The 22,523-nt window shown below is 43.9% G+C and overlaps 3 protein-coding genes across 3 annotated transcripts; all 3 read left to right on the forward strand.

Moving 5' to 3' along the window:
• Positions 1 to 1,342: 1,342 nt before the first annotated feature.
• LOC308321308 (chloride intracellular channel protein 4-like) lies at positions 1,343 to 2,125 on the forward strand (the record flags this gene model as incomplete). The annotated part of the gene is made up of 1 exon (XM_080772149.1): positions 1,343 to 2,125. The coding sequence occupies one exon, from the start codon at positions 1,343 to 1,345 to the stop codon at positions 2,123 to 2,125; it is 783 nt and encodes a 260-aa protein (XP_080628275.1).
• Positions 2,126 to 4,047: 1,922 nt separating this feature from the next.
• Positions 4,048 to 4,644, forward strand: LOC308321309 (protein RER1-like; the record flags this gene model as incomplete). The annotated part of the gene is made up of 1 exon (XM_080772150.1): positions 4,048 to 4,644. The coding sequence occupies one exon, from the start codon at positions 4,048 to 4,050 to the stop codon at positions 4,642 to 4,644; it is 597 nt and encodes a 198-aa protein (XP_080628276.1).
• A 1,227-nt stretch (positions 4,645 to 5,871) lies between these two features.
• clns1a (chloride channel, nucleotide-sensitive, 1A) lies at positions 5,872 to 12,533 on the forward strand (the record flags this gene model as incomplete). The annotated part of the gene is made up of 6 exons (XM_080771895.1): positions 5,872 to 6,313; positions 7,207 to 7,343; positions 7,908 to 8,039; positions 9,150 to 9,260; positions 11,031 to 11,201; positions 12,457 to 12,533. The coding sequence occupies exons 1-6, from the start codon at positions 6,195 to 6,197 to the stop codon at positions 12,531 to 12,533; spliced, it is 747 nt and encodes a 248-aa protein (XP_080628021.1). The 5' UTR covers positions 5,872 to 6,194.
• Between the last annotated feature and the right edge of the window lie 9,990 nt (positions 12,534 to 22,523).

The raw sequence follows: 22,523 nt of genomic DNA on the forward strand, positions 1-22,523 counted from the left end.
CCACATCAAGGTCTACCATTACTGACCCCACTGGGCCTATAGACGCACACAACCACATCAAGGTCTACCATTACTGACCCACTGGGCCTATAGATGACAACAACCACATCAAGGTCTACCATTACTGACCCCACTGGGCCTATAGACGACAACAACCACATCAAGGTCTACCATTACTGACCCCACTGGGCCTATAGACGACAACAACCACATCAAGGTCTACCATTACTGACCCCACTGGGCCTATAGACGCACACAACCACATCAAGGTCTACCATTACTGACCCACTGGGCCTATAGACGAACACAACCACATCAAGGTCTACCATTACTGACCCACTGGGCCTATAGACGAACACGACCACATCAAGGTCTACCATTACTGACCCACTGGGCCTATAGACGACAACAACCACATCAAGGTCTACCATTACTGACCCACTGGGCCTATAGACGAACACAACCACATCAATGTCTACCATTACTGACCCCACTGGGCCTATAGACGACAACAACCACATCAAGGTCTACCATTACTGACCCCACTGGGCCAGGGACAAATTATCCATTGGGGCCGTGGCCCAGGGGCCCTTGGCTCTCTCTTCGGGGAAATTGGACCGCGAGGTACTAGGTCTGACACCCTGAAAAGGGGCCCTTCATTGGCCCTTCATTGGCTGTTGATTTTGTTAAATTTAAGGTTAAAAAGATGATAAAAACACAGAAAAAACACGAATATGTCGCACGCACACGAGCTATGGGGGCCCTGCAAATATTACCGGCCCAGGGGCCCTCGTGGTGGTTAATCCGTCCCTGCACTGAGCCCACTGGGCCTCTACGATCAGAACCACATCCAGGTCTACCATTACTGGCAATAGCCACAGTGTCTCCTTTCAGTCCAACTCCATTTAAACATATATAGTTGTATAAAGTGTTATACATTTGATACTGTATTTTTATATGAAATATTATAATAAATGTCTACATACATTATGTTGTTCATACATGTCCGTGGTCTTAATTAAGTCATGTGTTACAACTAGTCCTTACCCGTTCCAATGCATGAACACCAAATGATGTTTGGTTTTAAGATGTTGATATTTATTTTGTATTCATCCTTAGGACCCCTAAGGTCCTAAGGCTGTCTGTGACAGGAAGGGCAGCGGAGTCTGATGTCACATGCCCATATATGGAGATGAGTGACATCAGCGCTCATCAGTATACAAAGTGGATGTCTAGCAGGTAACAGCACAACGCCTTAGAGAACGTAAAGGAGTAAAGTACGCAGGGTTTTGGGTGTGGTAGCAAACAAAGTAAAACGTTCACTTTATTGCCAAACAGTACAATGTCTCTCTCGGGGTCACAGAACGGAACAGATGGACACGTCATTGAGCTCTTCGTGAAGGCGGGGAGCGATGGAGAGAGCATCGGGAACTGTCCTTTCTCCCAGAGGCTGTTCATGATCCTGTGGCTGAAGGATGCCGACTTCAAGGTGACCAGGGTGGACCTCACCAAGAAACCGGCCGTCCTCCGCGACCTGGCCCCCGGCACACCCCCGCCCTTCATCACCTTCGACGGCGACCTCAAGACTGACGTGGTCCAGATCGAGCAGTTCCTCGAGGACGTCCTGCGCCCGCCCAGGTTCACCAGGCTCGCCGCCAGACACCCCGAGTCGAACGTGGCCGGCGTGGACGTCTTCGCCAAGTTCTCGGCCTTCATCAAGAACCCGAAGCCGGAGAACAACGAGGCTTTGCAACTCGGGCTCCTGAACACGCTGCAGAAGCTGGACGGGTACCTGCACTCGCCGCTCCCCGACGAGACGGACGTCACGGTGTCCCGCCGCAAGTTCCTGGACGGAGACCTCATGACCCTGGCCGACTGCAGCCTGCTGCCCAAGCTGCACGTGCTCAAGGTCGTGGCCAAGAAGTTCAGAGGTTTCGACATCCCCAAGGAGATGGCGGCCGTGTGGAGGTACCTGAGCAACGCCTACGCGCGCGAGGAGTTCGCCAACACCTGCCCCAGCAACAAGGAGGTGGAGCTGGCCTACGCAGCCTGGTCCAATGACAAGCTCTCGCCGCGCACTCTGCGTCGCTCTGTCCCGCCCTCCCATCCCCCAAGCAGCAATTAGGCCTAACCCATTCTGACCTGAGATCATAATTTCTTCAGAGAGCAGAATTATTTAATATATTCTTTAAAGGACCACTTCACAACTTTTCAACCTATCTTCATATAATTGGTCCTCACTAATAATCATGGTAAAATGGCACAATTCTTTCCTACTCAGTTTGTGTCTCATAGGAGGACTGTGGGCAGTTCAGAAACCCGTCCACCAGTGACATCATTGTTAGGCAGATTTTTGAGTGGTGCAACCACTCCTACATCCAGTAATGTCCGTGTACCTGTATGTATGTGTGTGAGCACGAGTGGTGTGCGCATGCGTAAAATTGGAACGAGAGAAGTATGTGACATGGCTGCCACCTGCTGGACGCAAATCCAACTTCTGACTGCCACGGTCTGTGAGGCTGCGCACACGCAGCACAGAAACAGATGTTGTGGGCGTCCATCTTGTGCTACATAAATAGCGTCAATGCTAGCGAGCTAAAATATAGCCATCCTTGCTCTAGAAAGCACCAATGTTTCCATCTAGACCACCGGATAATCAGCAAAGACCTCCGAACATCGCGCTAATTGACCAAACCACGGAGAGCTCCGTAGATTAGGAGTTATTCAGCTTTTAGTTTGCCTGTATAATGGGAGGTGGACGGGACCGCTGTTGTGCAACCTGGTCTAGGTTCGCTAAAGAAGGAAAGGCCGAGCCAAAATAATAATGAAAAAATAGTTCTCAGCGACGCAGATTGATATCCATAATAAAGCTAATCTAACGGAGCAGAGAGAGAGAGTAGGGGGGAGAGAGGGGAGTTGCACCACTCGGTTCACACAGGTGTGATTTTTTTTTTAAACAAGGTTTTTTTTTTTACAAAAAGGTTTAGATTTGTATTATCGTGAGAACGTTGGCTTCCATTTTCGCATTGCAACTTTTCAGGACTAGAAAGCCTGCGGTTTCTATTAGCTTGGATTCTACTGGTGGACGGGTTTCTGAACTGCCCACAGCCCTCCCATGTATATGAGACAGACTGAGTAGAGAAAAATTGCCAATTTATCATGATTATTAGTGAGGACCAATTATATGAAGATAGGTTGAAAAGTGGTGAAGTGGTCCCTTTATTTATTTTTTGCGGCTTTCACCTTTATTTTATGTTTTTTTATAGAGAGACAGACAGTAGGCTGACAGGAAATGGGGGAGAGAGATGGGGGAGTGACATGCAGTAAAGGCCGTCGGGATCGGGAGTCGAACCTGCAGCACACTGCCAGACTCGGGCTACCGGCCAAGGTGCCTGGACCGCTGAGCCACAGACCAGGCCGTGAAGTGGTCCTTTAACATGAAACAATATGGATCAGTCTGTGAATCAATCATCTAGAGTAGTATGATGTCAATCATCATTCATCAATGACCTATCTATGACTGTGTGCCGCTTGAGAGATGGAGAGCCTATTATAACAGTATGAGTAAGACGTGCGAACGCGGGAAGCGAACGCAGATCGTAAATTGCAATAACAATTAGAATAAATTGTGTCCATATATGGGCACAAAAGGGGCCAGGTCCACAACAAACAAATCACTGGCCCCTTTTGTGCCCATATATGGAGCTGAGTGGACCTGGCCCCTTTTGTGCCCATATATGGAGCTGAGTGATTGCTGATGCAACACACTCCATATTTGGATAGCGGGACAGACACACAGACAGACAGACACACACACAGACAGACAGACATGATCTGCTAGGTCTCATAGTAAGTGCTCACTGCGTTCGCAATCAATAAAAACCTTTATGGTTTGCGAAGGCAAGGGGGAGATTATGTTTTCGTCTGTCTGTCTGTCTGCAAATATGGAGTCATACGTCATAGATGCATCATAAACGACTGATGTCAGTTTAGCCCGCTAGGCTATAGAAGAGCTGGGAAGTGACGGAAGTGCAAGCATTACACAGAATGTCTAAGGAAGGCCGCTGCGATTCAGAACCGCTCCACAACGGGAATCCACCCGCGACCCTCGCCGCGCGGTTCGGACAGATCCACCAGTCGTGGTTGGACACGTTGACCCCGTTCTGCGCGGCGCGATGGGCGGCGACCCTACAGCTGCTCCTCGTCTACATGATCAGAGTGTACACGTTACAGGGCTGGTACGTGGGCACCTACGCTCTGGGAGTCTACCTCCTCGGCCAGTTCCTCGCCTTCCTGTCGCCCAAGGTGGACCCTGCGCTGCTCGACGAGGACGAATACCCCTCCCTCCCTACGCGGCAGAACGAGGAGTTCCGCCCGTTCATCAGGAGGCTGCCCGAGTTCACATTCTGGCATTCGGCGACGAACGCCATCCTCGTCGCCATGGTCTGCACGTGCTTCGAAGCCTTCAACGTGATGGCGTACTGGCCCGTCCTCGTAGGGTACTTCATCGTGCTCGTCTACATCACCATGAAGAGGCAGATCATGCATATGATCAGGTACAGATACCTGCCCTTCACGCATGGCAAGATGACCTACCAAGAGAGAACGTCAAGATTGAGAGCTTTTATGAAAGGAACTGGATGAATTGCTGCTTCTCTCTCACTCGTCCCCTGATTTGTTTTCATACTTCAGTAACTTGGTGTGAATCTGTGAACTATATTGTACATGTCTATGCGTGTATACCATGTCCACTTTACTAACAGGATGTTAGTAATGTGTACCAACATTACTGTTACTGTTGATACTGCTAACCAAACTAACCTGCAAACAAAATGGTCCTTTGTGTTCGGCACTCGGTAGTATGCGTGACATCATACCTAGAAGTTATGCGGGAACACCTACTGAGTGGCAAAAACTGCTTTCTGGCCATGACAGCTCCATACATCCACACAGAAAGGTCCTATCTGATTGACAGCCCATACATCCACACACAAAAGTCCTATCTGATTGACAGCCCCATACATCCACACACAAAAGTCCTATCTGATTGACAGCCCCATACATCCAAACATAAAAGTCCTATTTGATTGACAGCCCCATACATCCAAACAGAAAGGTCCTATCTGAGTGACAGCCCCATACATCCAAACAGAAAAGTCCTATCTGATTGACAGGCCCATACATCCAAACAGAAAAGTACAGCGCTGTTCTGTATGTACTGCAGCTTCTGTACATGTTTGCCAGGAATCCCAATGAAGAGGGCGTTGCAGTAGTCCAGTCTAGAGGAGATTGAAATCAATTTAATTCAAAGGATCCACTGAATAGGGGCTGCTCCTGTCGCAAGTTGATGATGTCATAATGTCCATGTGTGGTCCAGCCCTATGGAATGTATTTGCATTATGCTAATAAAAAGTATTTAAAATATTGCTTTGATGCTCATATTAACCTTAGGAAGTAGGCCTATTATGTTGTTTTTGATGGGCACAGGTTTAATGTTTGTTTTAGTTCAATGTTTGTTTTAAAAACGCTATTGACAATGAAGGAAAAGTTTCGTCATCTTGTCCCTAACACAAACATTAAATGCCATTATTAATAAAGATAATTTAATGTTTGTCTTGTCACCGTTTGTTTTATATGACCATTACATCACCTAATTATAGCAACATGAGTTAGACTTTAATATATTGCCCTTGAAATGAAAAGGGTTGAAAAACAAAACACTACTATGGTTTGAGATGTCTCATCTAGCACCTTGCACTTCCACCTCCAGCCGGTAGGTGGGGCCGGTGTTGTTCGCCAGGATGCTTGCTGTCAACTCTTGAACTCTTCTAGACTCGTCGTCTGCTCTTTCCTACTAGACGCGCGCGCCGCTCACTCGCGCACGCGCACCCCGGCTGAACCAAACCAGACCTGAGCAACAACACGCCACGCGCGATGAACCAAAAACAACACTAAATGACATCTTCTTTTCTGCAAAACGTGTCCCTGCTGTGAAAAGTCACCTTAGCAGCTCTCTGTGGCCAGCGTTGTTTATTTAGACTCTCCTAAAAGACGCACAGCGCGTGTCTCTCCCCCCCAAGCAGCAGCAGCTAGCAGATACGCGCCATCTCTAAAACTAACAGTTTTTTGTTTGTTTGTTTGTTTTGTCGTCTGAAAGAAAACGTTATAATTTGTTGCCCTCCACCACCACCACCATGGTGTTGCTGAAGAGCGTCCCGCCGCCCACCGAGGGAGTGAGACACGAGCAAGCCGAGACCACTGCCGTGCTGGACGGGAAGGGACTGGGCAGCGGCACCCTGTTCGTTGCCGAAACGTAAGTGATGAACGATGGAAGTCACAGCAGAGTAGCAGCAGCACTAGAGCCTAGACCTAGATGCATGGAGACTTAATTCATCATGTTGGTCAGTGTGGATTGATTGATTGATGAGTTTATTAACAGATTGGAGAATAGACTAGTAGGCTACAGTACATTTCAAGCACAACTCAATACAAAACTGTTAACTGTGGACAACACCATAAAGTATTACACTTGTTTACAATAGGGCCCCATCATGTTCAATTCATCATGGTTCTCAACCAGTGGTCCTTGAGGGGGTTCCAGGTCTACACAAATAGAGAATGTAAAAATAATTGTTATTTTGATCCACGTTTTGCCTGTTATCAATACATTATAATATAATGTTCTTATTTTGATCAGAAGACACAATTACTGAATGTCAGCCTCCAGGTTTTCATCAGAATATGTATGACACAGAACACTTTGCCACATTAGTAGTCCAACTGGTACTAGTGGTTCTCAAATGTTTTTTTTGCAAGGACCCGCTTAACTCTGGGAGTGTACAAATAGAACCAAATGATAATGAACTTTATTTATATAGCACCTTTCAGAGCAAGGTTCCAAAGTGCTGTACAGTACAAGGTTAAAAAACACAAACAACGTGTAGCAAATCATAATCAAGGGCAGTTTAAAAACGAGACCCGACAAATAAACCCGTAAGGGTCCATCTGAACACTCAGTCAGAGTTACAGAACTGTTTTGGTCATTCAGGGCTAACTCGTTATGCATGTCTGGTAATAATACGCATTTTGTATGTCCACTACAAGGAAGATGACCGCTGTGGTGATTGTCCTGTGTGTGTGTGTGACCACCAGGCGAATCTTGTCTAACCGCTTAACGTTAACGACGTATGGTTTTGTGTGTTTCAGTAGCTTGTCCTGGTTCGACGGTGCAGGAATGGGCTTCAGTCTGGACTACCCCACCATCAGCCTGCACGCCATCTCCAGAGACCTCAGTGCTTATCCCCAGGAGCACCTGTATGTGATGGTCAACGCCAAGCTGAGTGGTGAGTAGACATGACCTCCAGGAACATGTGATGGTCAACACCAGGTCATGCAGTCAGTGCTCACTCTCACTCTGGGCTGTCTGAGTAAGGCTGGGACCGAGGGAGGCTACTGTACTGTACTGTACACGTTGTTTACGCCGTCCCATGCAGTTTAATAATATACAGTCACACCAGGATGCACACTGCTGTCTCGTGTCTCATCACAACCCAATGCAACAAGCTAAGCTATCAGGCTGATGCTGGTGTTAGCTTGTTGCTGCTGATTCAACGCACTGATTGAACTTCACTTCATCTCCGCCGTAATCTAGGTTATTTTGTAATTGACAACGTGAACGAACCCTGACACCAGCTCTGCAAAAACAGACAGATCTACTGTGGGTTCTCAACACGTTTGTTATTGCAGCGCGGGTTTAGAATGACACTGAAAACGGCTTAACGAGCATTGGCAGAATTGCCTGCTGTCCTTTGGCGATAACTTAATGTAGCATTTTTTCACGACATGTTCACCTCTCTATGCATGGTTTGTGTGACCCTGTACGCGCATGTGTTTCTCTACCTCTTCAGACGACAACGAAGCAGAGATGCCAGAGAACGCACGTGACGAGGAGGATGAAGACGCCAGCAGTGGTGGTGATGATGACGACGAGGATGGAGTCATCTCAGAGATCAGATTTGTGCCCAGTGACAAGGCTGCATGTGAGTACCTGTTACTGTACCTACCATGACGCACTGTGAAGTTAACAGTGACAAGGCTGCATGTGAGTACCTGGTACCTACCATGACGCACTGTGAAGTTAACAGTGACAAGGCTGCATGTGAGTACCTGGTACCTACCATGACGCACTGTGAAGTTAACAGTGACAAGGCTGCATGTGAGTACCTGGTACCTACCATGACGCACTGTGAAGTTAACAGTGACAAGGCTGCATGTGAGTACCTGGTACCTACCATGACGCACTGTGAAGTTAACAGTGACAAGGCTGCATGTGAGTACCTGGTACCTACCATGACGCACTGTGAAGTTAACAGTGACAAGGCTGCATGTGAGTACATACCATTTCCGCTAGGCATTTTCCTGGCCGGCCAACGTGACTGACAACATTTTATTATTCTGGCCAAGTGTTACATTTATTGACCGTAGTTTAATTTTAATTTGATTTTAGTGTTTATGTGAGTGTGCACCACCCAAAAGGAACATAAGTAGTTGGGACGGACGAGTGCTGTATTGTACTACACAGCATCATGTGCATAACTTTACGGAGAAGGAACAAACTAGCTGGATGTTTCAGGGTAGGATATGCATCTCCAATCTGGTTCAACCGAAAACCTATCCCTGGATCACAGCCTGATGGAGTTTGGAGAGTTCTAGTGCCATCTTGTGGAGAATTTTTTTTTTGTTTTGATTCTGACTGCATGTGCTTTGCTGTGTTGACATTCTGAACTCTTATCACCATAAAGATTATTATTATTACCATAAAGTTATTATATTTCATAGAGATTTTGAAATCTCTCACCATGTTATGCTTCATGAAGTTGTTCTGGAAAAGTTTCTGAAGCTTGGTGGAATTATGAACCACATTGAGCAAAACAACGTGAAGTTCTGGTGACTTGTACATCAAATGTACATCATTTTAGTTTTGATTGTATTGCTGTATTGTTCTTTCTGCTTTGGCAATGTAAACGTATGTTTTCTCATGCCAATAAAGCCCATTGAATTGACTTGTTTTAACACTGTGTGTGTGTGTGTGTGTGTGTGTGTGTGTGTGTGTGTGTGTGTGTGTGTGTGTGTGTGTGTGTGTGTTGCAGTGGAGTCCATGTTCTCAGCCATGTGTGAGTGCCAGGCTCTCCATCCTGACCCAGAAGACGCAGACTCAGACAACGACTTTGAAGGAGAGGAATACGATGTGGAGGAGGCTGGTGAGAACACTCATGCACACACACAGAGTCACACACACACACACACACACACACACACACACACACACACACACACACACACACACACACACACACACAGACACAGTCACACACAGTCACACACACACACACACACAGACACACACACACACACAGTCACACACACAGGGGCGGCAGTGTCTCAGGGGTAGAGTGACCGGATGGGAACCGCAAGGTTCCCAGTTCAAACCCGGGCTCCCCCAGAGTTAGTGTCAAAGTGTCCTTGAGCAAGACACTGAACCACTAATTGCTCCCGATGTGCAGGTTGGTGCCTTGCATGGTTTCCTCTGTCATCGGTGTATGAATGTGTGTGTGAATGTAATGCTGTAATCTATGTAAAGCGCCTTGGATAAAGGCGCTATATAAATGCACCATTTACACACATGTCACACACACTGAAATATAGGATCTGTTTTGTCTGCATATATTCATATATTCTGCTCCAACACCAAACAATTCAACTCCAGAAATGAAATGTTGTGATGAATTAAGAATGTTTTGTATGGAAAAATAAAAATAATACACTAAAACTAAAGTACTAAACTAAAAAGTAGACACAAATAGAGGTGCTCCGATCGATCGGCCGATTTTCACTCCCAAAATGAATCGATCAGTAATCGGCAATTTACCCTCTGATTTAAACTGATCTTTTATACCATTTAAGTGACATAAAAGTAAATCAGATAGATGGTATATAATTTTGCATCTTTGTGACAGGCCTAAACAATCTCCCCTTCCTCCCCACACACAGGAACAGTTTTGACATATAATAGTTTTGGAAATATTCACATTTACGCCTTACGCACAAGATCGTTATCGGCCGAAAAAACTATCAGTGACCGGGATCGGTCCCCAACAACCTGATCGGAGCACCTCTAACGGCAAGTAGAGTGCATGTATTCAATTCATCAATAGAGCATAGACTATTGATAGAGTAGATGTCATCAAATGTGCTCTGTCATCAAATACATGTCATGAAATAAGTACCGTTGCAATCTTTACAAGGATAGGATTTGCACAGTTTAATGCCATTAAATGTTAAGTTTTTTGCTGTGGCCGCACAGCTAGAATAAAGATGTTTGGGCAGTCAGTTTCATCTGGCACGCAACTCTTGACATGCTCACTGTTTTTCTTTACATAGTTCTTCTAACATATTTTTTTCCCCTCTCTTCTGTCTCCTGTTTCCTTCCTTCCTTCCGGATACAGAGGCAGGTAAGTCAATCAGTCGTCTTTCATTATAACTAAATTGCTATTGTATCCTCTGCTGGGCGGGTGAACGAACCCGGGACATACTGTATGTATCTGTACGTTACCGTAGCGTACATTACCAATCGGCCCGATAGCAACGCAGCACCGCTATAGCCTACACTATTTCCTGATGATTTGAAGCAGTGGTTCTGTCAAGGACCTCCAATTTAATGTTTGTACTTGGCCGTGCACCCCCATCTGAAGATCATGTCAAATCTTCTCTTATTTTGGACCCTGGCACAAAAAGTCTGCGGCCAAATACATTATGAATAAACTTGAGCGTCCTTGACATGAACATATTTGAGAACCACTGATCTATTCTGCTGCAGTGGCTCAGGGGTACAGTTCCATCCCTGTGGGCTCTCCCAGATTTAGTGTCGCTTTGGATAAAAGTGCTAACGCCCTCCTCCTCTCCTGTCCTTTCTCACTGTCCTCCCTCCTCCTCTCCTGTCCTCCCTCCCTGGACCCCTGCGTTGGTACCAGAACACGGCCATGGGGACATCCCAACCTTCTACACCTACGAAGAGGGTCTCTCTGCGCTGACCCAGGAGGGCCACGCCACGCTGGAGCGTCTGGAGGGCATGCTGGCCCAGTCGGTGGCCCAGCAGTACCACATGGCCGGGGTTCGAACCGAAGGACCCCCTGAGTTCGAAGGTACGGTTGGCTTCCACAAATGGTTGTCAAACACTTGTCATGTGCATTTCGTTCAAAAAGTAAAAAACTAAACATTGTTGTTGTTTTGTCCAGTAACTCCAGTTGAGAGTTGAATAGACCACAACGTGTTTTTAACTTGTTAAATATCATGAATAAAATATGAAATCATCAATCAATCAAAAGTATCTTCTTTATGAAGTGTACTCCTGTATTTCACACAGTTTGACTGGGCACCAAAGTAAATAAAAAAAGGTGTCAGACGTGTGTAAAATCTTTGTTTTTGATTGATCGATCGACTTTATTAACAGTTTGCAGGGGGAAAAAATCACAGAAAAGTACAGTTCAATACAAGGTCTGCTAAGAGGATTTATAACCCACATGGATTAAAGTTCTCAGTCGCCGCAACTGATTTCAGTCATTTGGATTCCATAGAAGCCAGGAGGTGGAGGTGGATGCCAGGTTTCTAATAATGTATTGACTGTACTCAACACAGACAGCATGGGGGTGGATGCCAGGGTTCTAATAATGTATTGACTGTACTCAACACAGACGGCATGGGGGTGGATGCCAGGTTTCTGATAATGTATTGACTGTACTCAACACAGATGGCATGGGGGTGGATGCCAGGTTTCTAATAATGTATTGACTGTACTCAACACAGACGGCATGGGGGTGGATGCCAGGTTTCTGATAATGTATTGACTGTACTCAACACAGATGGCATGGGGGTGGATGCCAGGTTTCTAATAATGTATTGACTGTACTCAACACAGACGGCATGGGGGTGGATGCCAGGTTTCTGATAATGTATTGACTGTACTCAACACAGATGGCATGCAACTTCATTCATCGGACTTCCTATACCCACACTTATCAAATGACACTGATCATGCCCTGTATCGCTTCTTTAACATCATGCCATCTGGACAAAGATACAGAACCTTGCCATGGAAAAAGGTCAATTTTAATAGGAGTTTTGTCTCCACAGCCATCGCGGCATTAAACAAACTGCCCTGTCGATAGGATGGTTCTGTATACAGTAGGGAGTCGGGGACCTCTTTTTGTATCGTCTTGGTGTTATGTGGTGTTTTTGTTGTGGGTGTTGAAACAGACTGTGAAGAAGAATATCTTTCGGGACAACAAAGGTTATTATTACGGAGGTGGATGCTGTGTTTCTAATGTATTGACTGTACTCTACACAGACGGCATGGAGGTGGATGCTGTTTTTCTAATGTAATGACTGTACTCTACACAGATGGCATGGAGGTGGATGGCGGGGCAGCGGTTGTCGGGCAGTTTGAGGATGCAGATGCAGATGTAGATCACTGGTGAGTCGTTGTCGGAGGTCGTAGATCATCGGCTGTTTTCACAGAGCAAAACACCGCCCTGCGTCAAAGTAGTGCGACTTTTAAAGGGATGCACACGCAGATCCGACACACCAAAGGTCCGACATGTGGAAACAACGGTCGGACATGCGGTCGGACATGCGCTGCTCCCGTGCTTGCAGTTAGGGTTAGGTTAGGGTTTGAAGTAGGTTGTCGGACCAATGACAGTCGGACCTATAGTTATAGTATGTCGGAACTAAAGCCTGTACCCCAGCTTAAATTGTGTTTCTTAATCCAATGCCCACTGCTTGAAAAACAGACCAAATGCGGTCTTAACTCATCCCCCGCTAAATGGCAGTAGCAATAGTTAGCACAGGCCAACATAGATTTGTTCGATTTTTTTAGAACGAGAGTTGTAAGATTTGTCTTAAATCATGATTATAATGTTAGCAATTTAAGCCCCTTTAAAAATAAGTCAAAAACATCTTTGGCCTGGAGGCTATTTGTGAAAAAGAAGTCTAATAAGTACTTGGCCAAGAATGAGTTTTAACAGACAACGTCGCACTGTGATAACCACCGGAACTTTCAGATGCTGTTTTTCTCCCAGTGTGGAGGAAGAATGCTCAGGATTTTTTTTGTGATCTCCCTCTCTTGAAATATATGATCCTTGGTATTTTTATATCAATATAAAAGACCTAAAGACGCCTATACGTGTCCAAGCCACCCCATGGTTTTGATATAAAAGACGTGTATACACGTCCACGGCCAAAATTGTGTTAACTGCTACGTCTATCTCCTTCTCCTCAGATGGAGCCTTTTCCTCACAGCTGCCAAAAAAATCAAAGGGCTGGTGTTGCATCATGGGACAGAAGACGACGTCACTTGGTGTTCCTTCCATTGTGACTCTCGGCTCGTATCGGTTCTTCTCTTCCTGTTCCAAACACACAATGTTCCGTTCTGTCCCACAAACTGCCCCGATGCCCCGATAATTATGTACTTACTGTCATCCCAGTAGTCTAGAAAATAGTACAACGTTGTTTCCTTATGGTCATCCCGAACATCATTGACCAATAATATGTCTCTGCTGTAAACTAATCACTAAATCACTAAACTAAATCACCTAACAGTCCATGGAATAAGAAAGTCAGTAATTAATACATCTTTTGGATATCTATTATCTAGAGACAAACTTGCCCGCATCTGTCCCCAGTAGTACTCTGGCGTAACGCATTTGTTCCCCCTTATCACCCTAAGCCTGATTTTTATATTGAGTTGCGTGCCGGCCCAGAGTCTCGCATCAAAAACAGCCATCTATAAACTCACAAAGCATCGCTACGCCGGTGCACTACAGAGTATTTCTCAGGCCTAATGTTGCCATTTGAGAATAATCATTCCATGTTATGTTACGGAGAACAATAAGGTCATCTGCGTTGCACTGATGCATCATCGTCATCCCTACTGGAATTAAGATTAATGATGAATAGCCTTGTTCCACTCGGTCTGTCATAAACATTTTGTTGACGCACTAGGGCTGGTGTACTGCCTCGAGCCTAGAGTCGCGGTTCGGAAGAACTGTGGATGTTACTTTCATTCAGGAGAAATGATAAGGGTCTACTAAAGTAAAACGTACTGTAATTGGTTAAAACTGCCCTCAACTGCCTTCAGGGTTTATCACGATGATCTTGTTACAATTCCTACTAATTTCCTGATTGTCTGTTTAGATTATTTTCCTGATCACACCCCCTGATTAAGAATGTGAACCACTCCAGACTATTGACACACCCAGGCGGGCTTCTCTATTCTACTGGGAGGGGGGGGGGTCTAGTGCTGTGGACCGTATAAATAAAGGTCTCTTGTTTGTGTTTTTGTACCTGACCACCAGCTTGTTCTCTGATGGTCCTCGAGAGGGAGACATGTTCTGTTTGTATTAAGTCTCTTGAATAAATGCATAGTTTTTGTAACGTTTTCAGTTACCGGTACTTTTATTTAATTAAGTTATGCTCTCAATATCAAGAAACTGTATTGTTTCAGACGGAATAAGGGTTTATATTACTTTTATATTTTCTAAAGCCAGAATACACACTATTTCTCTTTTTGGTTCCTCCACTCCACTTTAATTATTTCCACACAACAGCTCAAAGGTATTAATGATGTTGAAAATGAGTGGAATAATAAGGGTCCTGTTGGTTACCAACTCTCTGTCATTTAGCATGGGGACCACCTGGAACCCCCTCAAGGACCACTGGTGGTCCCCAGACCACCTGTTTGAAAACCACTAAACCTATAAATTAATTATGTATTCTGCCAATCATTATTGGGTTCTTTACAGATTTATTTTGCCGATTTGAGAAAGTATAGCTTAGTAGAGACAAGACACTGAGGACGGAGGGAGAAGAACGTGTACATGTATTGTGCATTTTTAGAGCAACAGTTTGCAATCCTTTAACATGAAAAGGTGAGTTGGAGTGGAGCTCATTGACAGATCTCCAATGGATTTTGGATCATAGGGTTTGATTTGATTTGTGGAGATTGTTTTGTTGTACAAAACGTGTTAAAGCTATTGTTTGCTACACAACCTTTTACCATACATGGGGAATGGTAATGACATGATTACACCAGTAGGGGGAAGTAGAGACGAGGAGAAATAATAAGTTCTATTATGGTGACTTTTCCAGCAGCTTTTTGAGTGGTGCAACCACTCCTACAACCAGCAATGTCCGTGTACACCTATGTATGTATGTATGTATGTATGTGGTCATGAGCACCAGTATATGACTAAACACCGGCAGGGATTATGCATGTCTTGTTGACACGACCGGGTCAACTATCGGCACATCCCAACCAAGGCATGCCTATTTTCCTATATAGGGTTTTGGTGGTGGAGAAAAATGCCCCCCCCCCCCTGTTTGTTTTGTTACAAATGGAACCCTGGTTTCCCCTATTACTGCAGCACACCTTCAACCACAGAAAGGTGTTAGTAATGACACTGATTATCAAACTCCATTACAACTACTAACTTGACTTGACGGACGCCCCTAGGCTAGGCCGAGGCTAGGCAGTACTAGGCATGGTCTGGTGTCGGCTGTAAGGCGCGCAGCAGTGCAGCTGCATCACTTAAGCAATTAACGGCCACCTCTAATCGCGTTTCAACGGCAGTCAATCAGCCCCATAATCAATACCCGACTCCCTATAGAGACTGTTTAGAGAGAGACTGCTGTTGAGAGACAACTGCCAAGGAAGTGCTTTAACAACACAGTGATTGGCAGGTTGCACCCCCGAGTGGAATAATATGAGAGTGGTGACACTAGCGTTGACTCCCATTGTAACAATGGAATGCGGAAGTGCTCATTCTATCTCAATGGGATAGTTCCAATGTTTGGAACTATAGCCCATAGGCACCCGCTTTGTGGTGAGATTAAAGCGTGTCGCCACTATTACTAATTTACTATACTATTACTATTCCATTCTGGTTGTACCGATGTCTATGCAGTGTGGTTCTTATTTACCATAAGCACTTATTGGTCATGAGTTGTTCAGAGAGTCTGATCTAAGTCTGAATTAATGTAGTAGGGCCTGACATTGAGTATATTCTATATAGCTACACACAGAGCCATTGAAGGAGAGCTATGACATCTCTGTTCACTTCATGGGGCCAGTCCAATGGTGGCTCTTCTACATAGACTTCTATTGGCGAAGAGTGACAAAGACTGAACCGGAAGTTTACAGAATGCATTGGAGTCTATGGGCTCGCGTGAGTGACAAACGAATACATGAACCATGTGACCGGGCTGTTTTCTGCCCCTCATTGGCATAACGCTCCTTTCAATGGTTCTAGCTACACGGATGTACTGAATGTATGATATGAAAGACAATACAGGAAGCTGTAGTTGGGTTACAGCTAGATGATACGTATGAGTATATTAACCCATTCTGGGCGGGAACCCCTATTGGTAACAGACATCAAAGCTATCAAATAGGACAAAACAATTACAGCTGAAATCAATAATATATCAGTATTCTGATATTAACCTGTGGGCCACATGAAGTGTAGGTGGGGGCCTCGTGTGTGGCCGCCAGTTGCCCATGTATGCTGTAGACTATACTGTATACTTATTGATGAATTAACAAATTGTGGTAACAATTTAATTCCACTGGCATGGTGTATACTGTAGGCCTACATTCTTTCCCCTCTGTACCTGTTGAAGTTCTCTTAATAGATGTATGCACTAGAAAGCAATTGATGTTTGTATTTTATGGCTAGTTTTGTTTTGATCTGCTACTTTCCAACGCTGGTTATACTGCCAAGAAACATTGTGAAATAATCTACCAAACACAAATGTCAATTTTTTTTAGATTAATACACACTATTTATTTGACTAGAAACAGAATTGTACTAGAAACATGTGATTGACTCAAAGTAAGAAAAATAAATAATAATACACACTTTATTTACACTATACAATAATAATAAAATGAATATAGGCTATTATAAAGACACTATTTACAATGATAATTGATCGAGTGGGAATTTTGGGAAAACAGCACTTCCAGATGCTCCATGTCCAGCTCCAACCCAGGTCTGCTGACTGCACAGCTCTCACCTCCTAGTTCTGGAAGGAAGGGAAAACATGTCAGCTAAAAACAAAGGACTCCACAATTGTACTTGAAGTGCAATACTTATCGACCTACTGTAATCTTTCTATTAATTTACCAATCTGTGTGAGTGAGTGCGTGCGTGCGCGCACAGGCTCTAAGCCAGGGGTCTTCTAGGCAATGATACAGAAAGTAGGCAAAAGCCATACAATGGAAGAATGAGACATGGTACATGTCCTTTAATGCCAGGAACACAGGAAGACGATGGCTGCTCTAACAGAATGACACAATGTAACTTAAGTACTATTACTTGCCCTGCTCTGGAACGCTCTGGGGGCGTTGTTCCTCTGGAGTGCTCTGGGGGCGTCCATGGGCGCTTCAATCAGGATGGCAAAATGTGGTTTCCTCATGGGCTCTGGAAGTTTTAAGAACATGTTTCAGGCAGGTAAACGAGGTACACAACCATTTCACCAGAGCCAGTATTGCAGATGTGGTGCTCCCTGCTTTTAAAAGTAAAGTGGGCAAAGGCTCATTCATTTATATAGGAGCCACACAGTGGAATAGCCTGGAATCCAGTGTTAAACTGACCTCCAATTTGAGGACATAAAACTAAGACAAAAAAATGGCTACTGGAAAAGGTTCCCCTATAAGGGGTCATCTTAGAGGGATGGATAGGGATGTACTTGTTGTGTTGTGTATGTAATGTATATGTACTGTTATGTATTTGTGATGTATTTAAAAGTATTGTTCAGTGTGAGAGGACCCCAGTGGAAATAAGTCTTTGGACTTTACTGTGTAATCCTTGAATCGCTGATTATAATGTTGTATTATGATTGCTTTTCTAAATAAATCAAATCAAATCAAAGGCCAAATGTTTAACAAAAATGAGCATGAACGAGGGGCTGTGTCAGCGTAACTAAAACTAACATTGTTCAGCCCCTTAGGCTATGCATCACAAGAAAGGTGTCAGGACAAAATCACTTAAACAAATGACTAAAATGATTGATATATATGGAAACAGATTATATTAAAAGCTTTGGACAAGAGTCAAATGTATGGTGGAGGTATAGTGATCATTATACATTAATATAAAAAGGTAAAGCTTAACATAAACCAGGCTAAATATACAAGAGGAAAATCGCTAGCATTATTAGCATTCGTTAGCTTCCATTTCAAACTAACGTAGACATTTTCATAACAGTAAAATGCAAAAGACCGATAACATTAGCAAGACAGGATAATCGCAAAGCCATAAATACCATTACCTTATAATGTACCGGTCAAAATTAAATATTGTAGCCGTAGATCAGAAGAGGTCCATAGAAACTAAATGGAGAATTAAATATTATCCCCTACAAAGTCTAAACCGGAAGAGTAACTGACGTCACGTGGTTGAGGTTTGTCAGAGGAAATTAGCAGCAGCTGTTTGGCGTCTTTGGCGTGTAGCTGCCTTTCAGTCGCTGGGACATTATATTTAATATTCCTTAAAAATTAATTCTTAAGTTATTAGTTATTAGGCTCGTCATTGCTGGGTCGTTTAGGTGACCAACGTGTATTCATTCACATTCAGAAAGTGAATTGTATTTAACCTGCCAGAGGTATTAATAATAACTATAGCCTACGGTAACTAAAAAGAGCGCCGATACGTTTGAAGAAAGGACTGCTTATCCTATGGCTCTACGGTAAGGAATTTATTATGCTTTTGTGCTTTATATGCTTTTTCGTATTTTTACTGTGGACACAGTCTATATTAATATATATATAATACCGGTAGTTCAGTGAAATGTGTGTGTGGGTGGGTGGGTGGGTGAGGTTTGTCTGGCGGCGTAATTGGAGCAAAGTAACAGCAGCTGTTGTTAATTTGGCGTGTAGCTTATAGTTCAGTCGCTGCTTTTTTACAAACATGGACAATATATTATTATATTTAATATTCCTTCAGAATTCATTATTAAGTTATTAGTTATTAGGCTCGTTATTCGTTTAGGTGACCAACGTGTATTCATTCACATTCAGAAAGATGTAACCTGCCAGAGCGGCAAAGAGCGGCAATAAGTTTCTTTGAAGATGATGGACGGACCGACAGCCTATCCTGTGGCTCTACGGTAAGGAATTATATGCTTTTGTGCCTCATTAAACGGCAATTTATAGTCGTATTTTTACAGCGGACACTTGAGGAGTCTATATTAATATATATAATAGTTCAGAACTTCAGTGAAATTAAATGTCATGGTTTGTTTTTTGTTTACGAGACAGACTCTTCTCTGAATTCCTCCACCGACGGCGACAAGCCGACAACAAGCAAAACTCTGGTCACCAGATAATAATACATAATGAAAGACAGTCCAGACTCCAGTCCATATAATTAAAAGCAAAACCTATAAAACTTTAATAATAATTACCACAATGATAATATATATATATAAATGCAATATAGCCTACACATTTATTTACCGTGTGTATTTATAGTCCATGACGGAGGGTCATTATTTGTGAATTCATGCTGTGTCACAGATTTGTCCATTCACTGTTTACTTTATACCAGCTAAGGTGTGTGTGTGTGTGTGTGCGTGTGTGTGTGTGTGTGTGTGTGTGTGTGTGTGTGTGTCTGGAACTTTTTACTTTGAAATGTTTTGTAGTTTCTGAGATATGTATGAGTTATTAAACGCCCAATGCATTCTCTATGGCAAACTTTGGCATGCTACTAGTCCTACATACTTAAACCTACCAACCCCATTCTAGCCAACTTAAGTTCATCTTACGGTGGACATGTTTGCCTGAAAAGGAATCTTTGAAAGGTGTCAATTTAGAAATATAGTGCTTTCAAATTTGAGACTTTTATAATGGGGCTCAATGGCAGATTTTGGCGTGTGTCTCTAGTCTAAGGTGTGTGTGTGTGTGTCTTTCAGGAAATGGAAAAGATAAGCTGTGTGTTAAATAGAAGACCTATAATGTAGTTATTTAGTCACAAGCTTATTTCTTTCTTTCTTTCTTTCTTTTTTCAGATATCCTGCTGATGACCCCAGATTCCAGAGGACAACATTGCAGAGTTTGAGGATGTAATGATGAGATCCTGCAGCATCTTACACTGATGACGACAAAGACTGCTCAAAGTAGGAACCGTGTTTTTATTCTCTGTTGTTTGGCTTTGCTTTTTGTCATGCCAGCTATTCTTAGGCCACTCATGGTCAGTTTATGCACATGGCCCAGGCTTCCGAATATCAGTATGGCAAATCTACAGCGATACCCCAGGTTTGTTATACTTCCAAGTAATGGTTGATACTTGGAATGTTTATCTTGGAATGCCTGGTCCATGTACAAATCAAAGACACAGCCCACCTCCAGAATCAGGACCTCCTTGTGACTGGTGTCAACAAAGACAACATCAGGTGTATTCGGGATGTTAGCAAAGACATCGCATGCAGCTAAACCAATCTGGTAACACTCTTGAATGTTTATACATTGCTGCACTAGATGGCACATACTTTCGAACTGCATCAGACACTAGGAGGTCAACAGTGTGGGTGTCGGGATACCAGATTGACAGATTGTACTTGGTTGGTAATACTTACAGTCTTGCTTTGATGGTGAATTTTAAAACATCCTCCCCAATAGCAGCATTTTTGTACATCGAATGTGAAACAGAGTTTCAGAGAGTGATCAGCTGAATCAACACAGGCCAACTTTCCCTGCAGTCGAAGGCCACGCCAATGTTCTTTGGCTTCAGTCTGTTTCGTGCTAAGCAGAACCCTTCTTGCCGTTTCTTCCTGTAGTCTAGTGTCCGCTCCCTGGTGGGTGAGGGTAGCCTTCACTACCACGCTGGAGTCTGTAATTAATCCATCAGAGATGGGCACATTTCCGTTGTTTTTTGCCCATTTTAGCTGTTTAACAGTTCTATTTGTCATGTCTCTCAGTGCATGTTGTGCGATGTGTACATTGGCAAATAGGTGTATCTTCGCCAGGGCCACTTCTCTCACAGCCTCGAGCTTCATGACTATAGGGAGGGGGGACAGATCGATCAGGTCGAGTCGACGGTGAAACTCTCTAGTGAGCTCCTTGCCTTGCTCCCCCCACTCGCCAGCGATGTTGAACTTATGGCCCAGGTATGGGTACGTCTCATTACGGGCGTACACCCTGATGGGTTGTCCCATAATTAGGAAGGAGGGAGGCCAAAACATGTCAGAACCCTACTGCATTAGCGATGGCAGTTACAACGGGTGTGTGCGTGGTTATATGTTTAAAACAGTAAGCTGGCTCGTCTCACTGCTCTCTGCATGCAGCCGGCGTGCACACACACACACACACACACACACACACACACACACACACACACACACACACACACACACACACACACACACACACACACACACACACACACACAGTGAGTGTGAGTGTAAGGTGTGTGTGTCCAAATTGAACTTTTCAGGAAATAGAAAAGATAAGCTGTGTTAAATAGAGGACCTATATTGTAGTTATTTAGTCACAAGCTTCTTTCTTTCTTTCTTTCTTTCTTTCTTTCTTTCTTTCAGATATCCTGCTGATGACCCCAGAGTCCAAACGACAACATTGCAGAGTTTGAGGATGTGATGATGAGATCCTGCAGCATCTTACACTGATGACGACATCGATTAGAAGACTGCTCAAAGTAGGAACCATGTTTTGATTCATATACCAAAGACTGTAAAAATGGGACCCAATGCCTCCCTGCTTGGCACTCAGGATCAAAGGGTTGGTTGGGGGGTCAAATCTACTAATCAAATGATTCCCGAGCGCGGCACGGCTGCAGCTCACCGCTCCTAGGCTGCGGCTCACCGCTCCAAGAGATGGGTCAACAAATTTCACTGCGGTAACGTGTGTGACAAATCGTATGACTTTGATATGCTGATCATTATTATAGGCCTATATGATCCACCTTTCATGTTGATGCACTCCTCCATAGTTCTTATACATCTGTTGATTTAGCAAACTATTGCAAGGGAATAATGCTGTCTTTGGGTAAACCTGATAATCTGCATAGAATTCTGTAGTGTGTGTGTGATGCCTTTAACCCATTTAGACGCGGCTTCTAAAAAATATATCTTCTAAATCCTGACAGTTTTCTGAAAATATGTTTCTATATCAGTGGTTCTAGAACTATTTCATGTCAAGGACTCTCAAAAATCATCTGTAATTGGCCTCCGACTCCCATCTGAAAATATGTTGTTCCAGGGACGCCCCCCAAAGTCAAGATTTGAGTTAAAAACGTTCGCTCTGAAATAATTATATATTCAAAGATTTGCACCAAATTTTCACGATAAAAAAAAAATAGCAGATCAACATTTTCACGGTTTAAAAAAAATAGCAGATCTACAAGGATGCAGCGTGGCACTCAGTGCCGCGCCACAAGCTTGTACATCTGCTATTT

Source organism: Protomyctophum bolini (genome assembly GCF_963924005.1).
Source record: "Protomyctophum bolini genome assembly, chromosome: 9".
NCBI lineage: Eukaryota > Metazoa > Chordata > Actinopteri > Myctophiformes > Myctophidae > Protomyctophum > Protomyctophum bolini.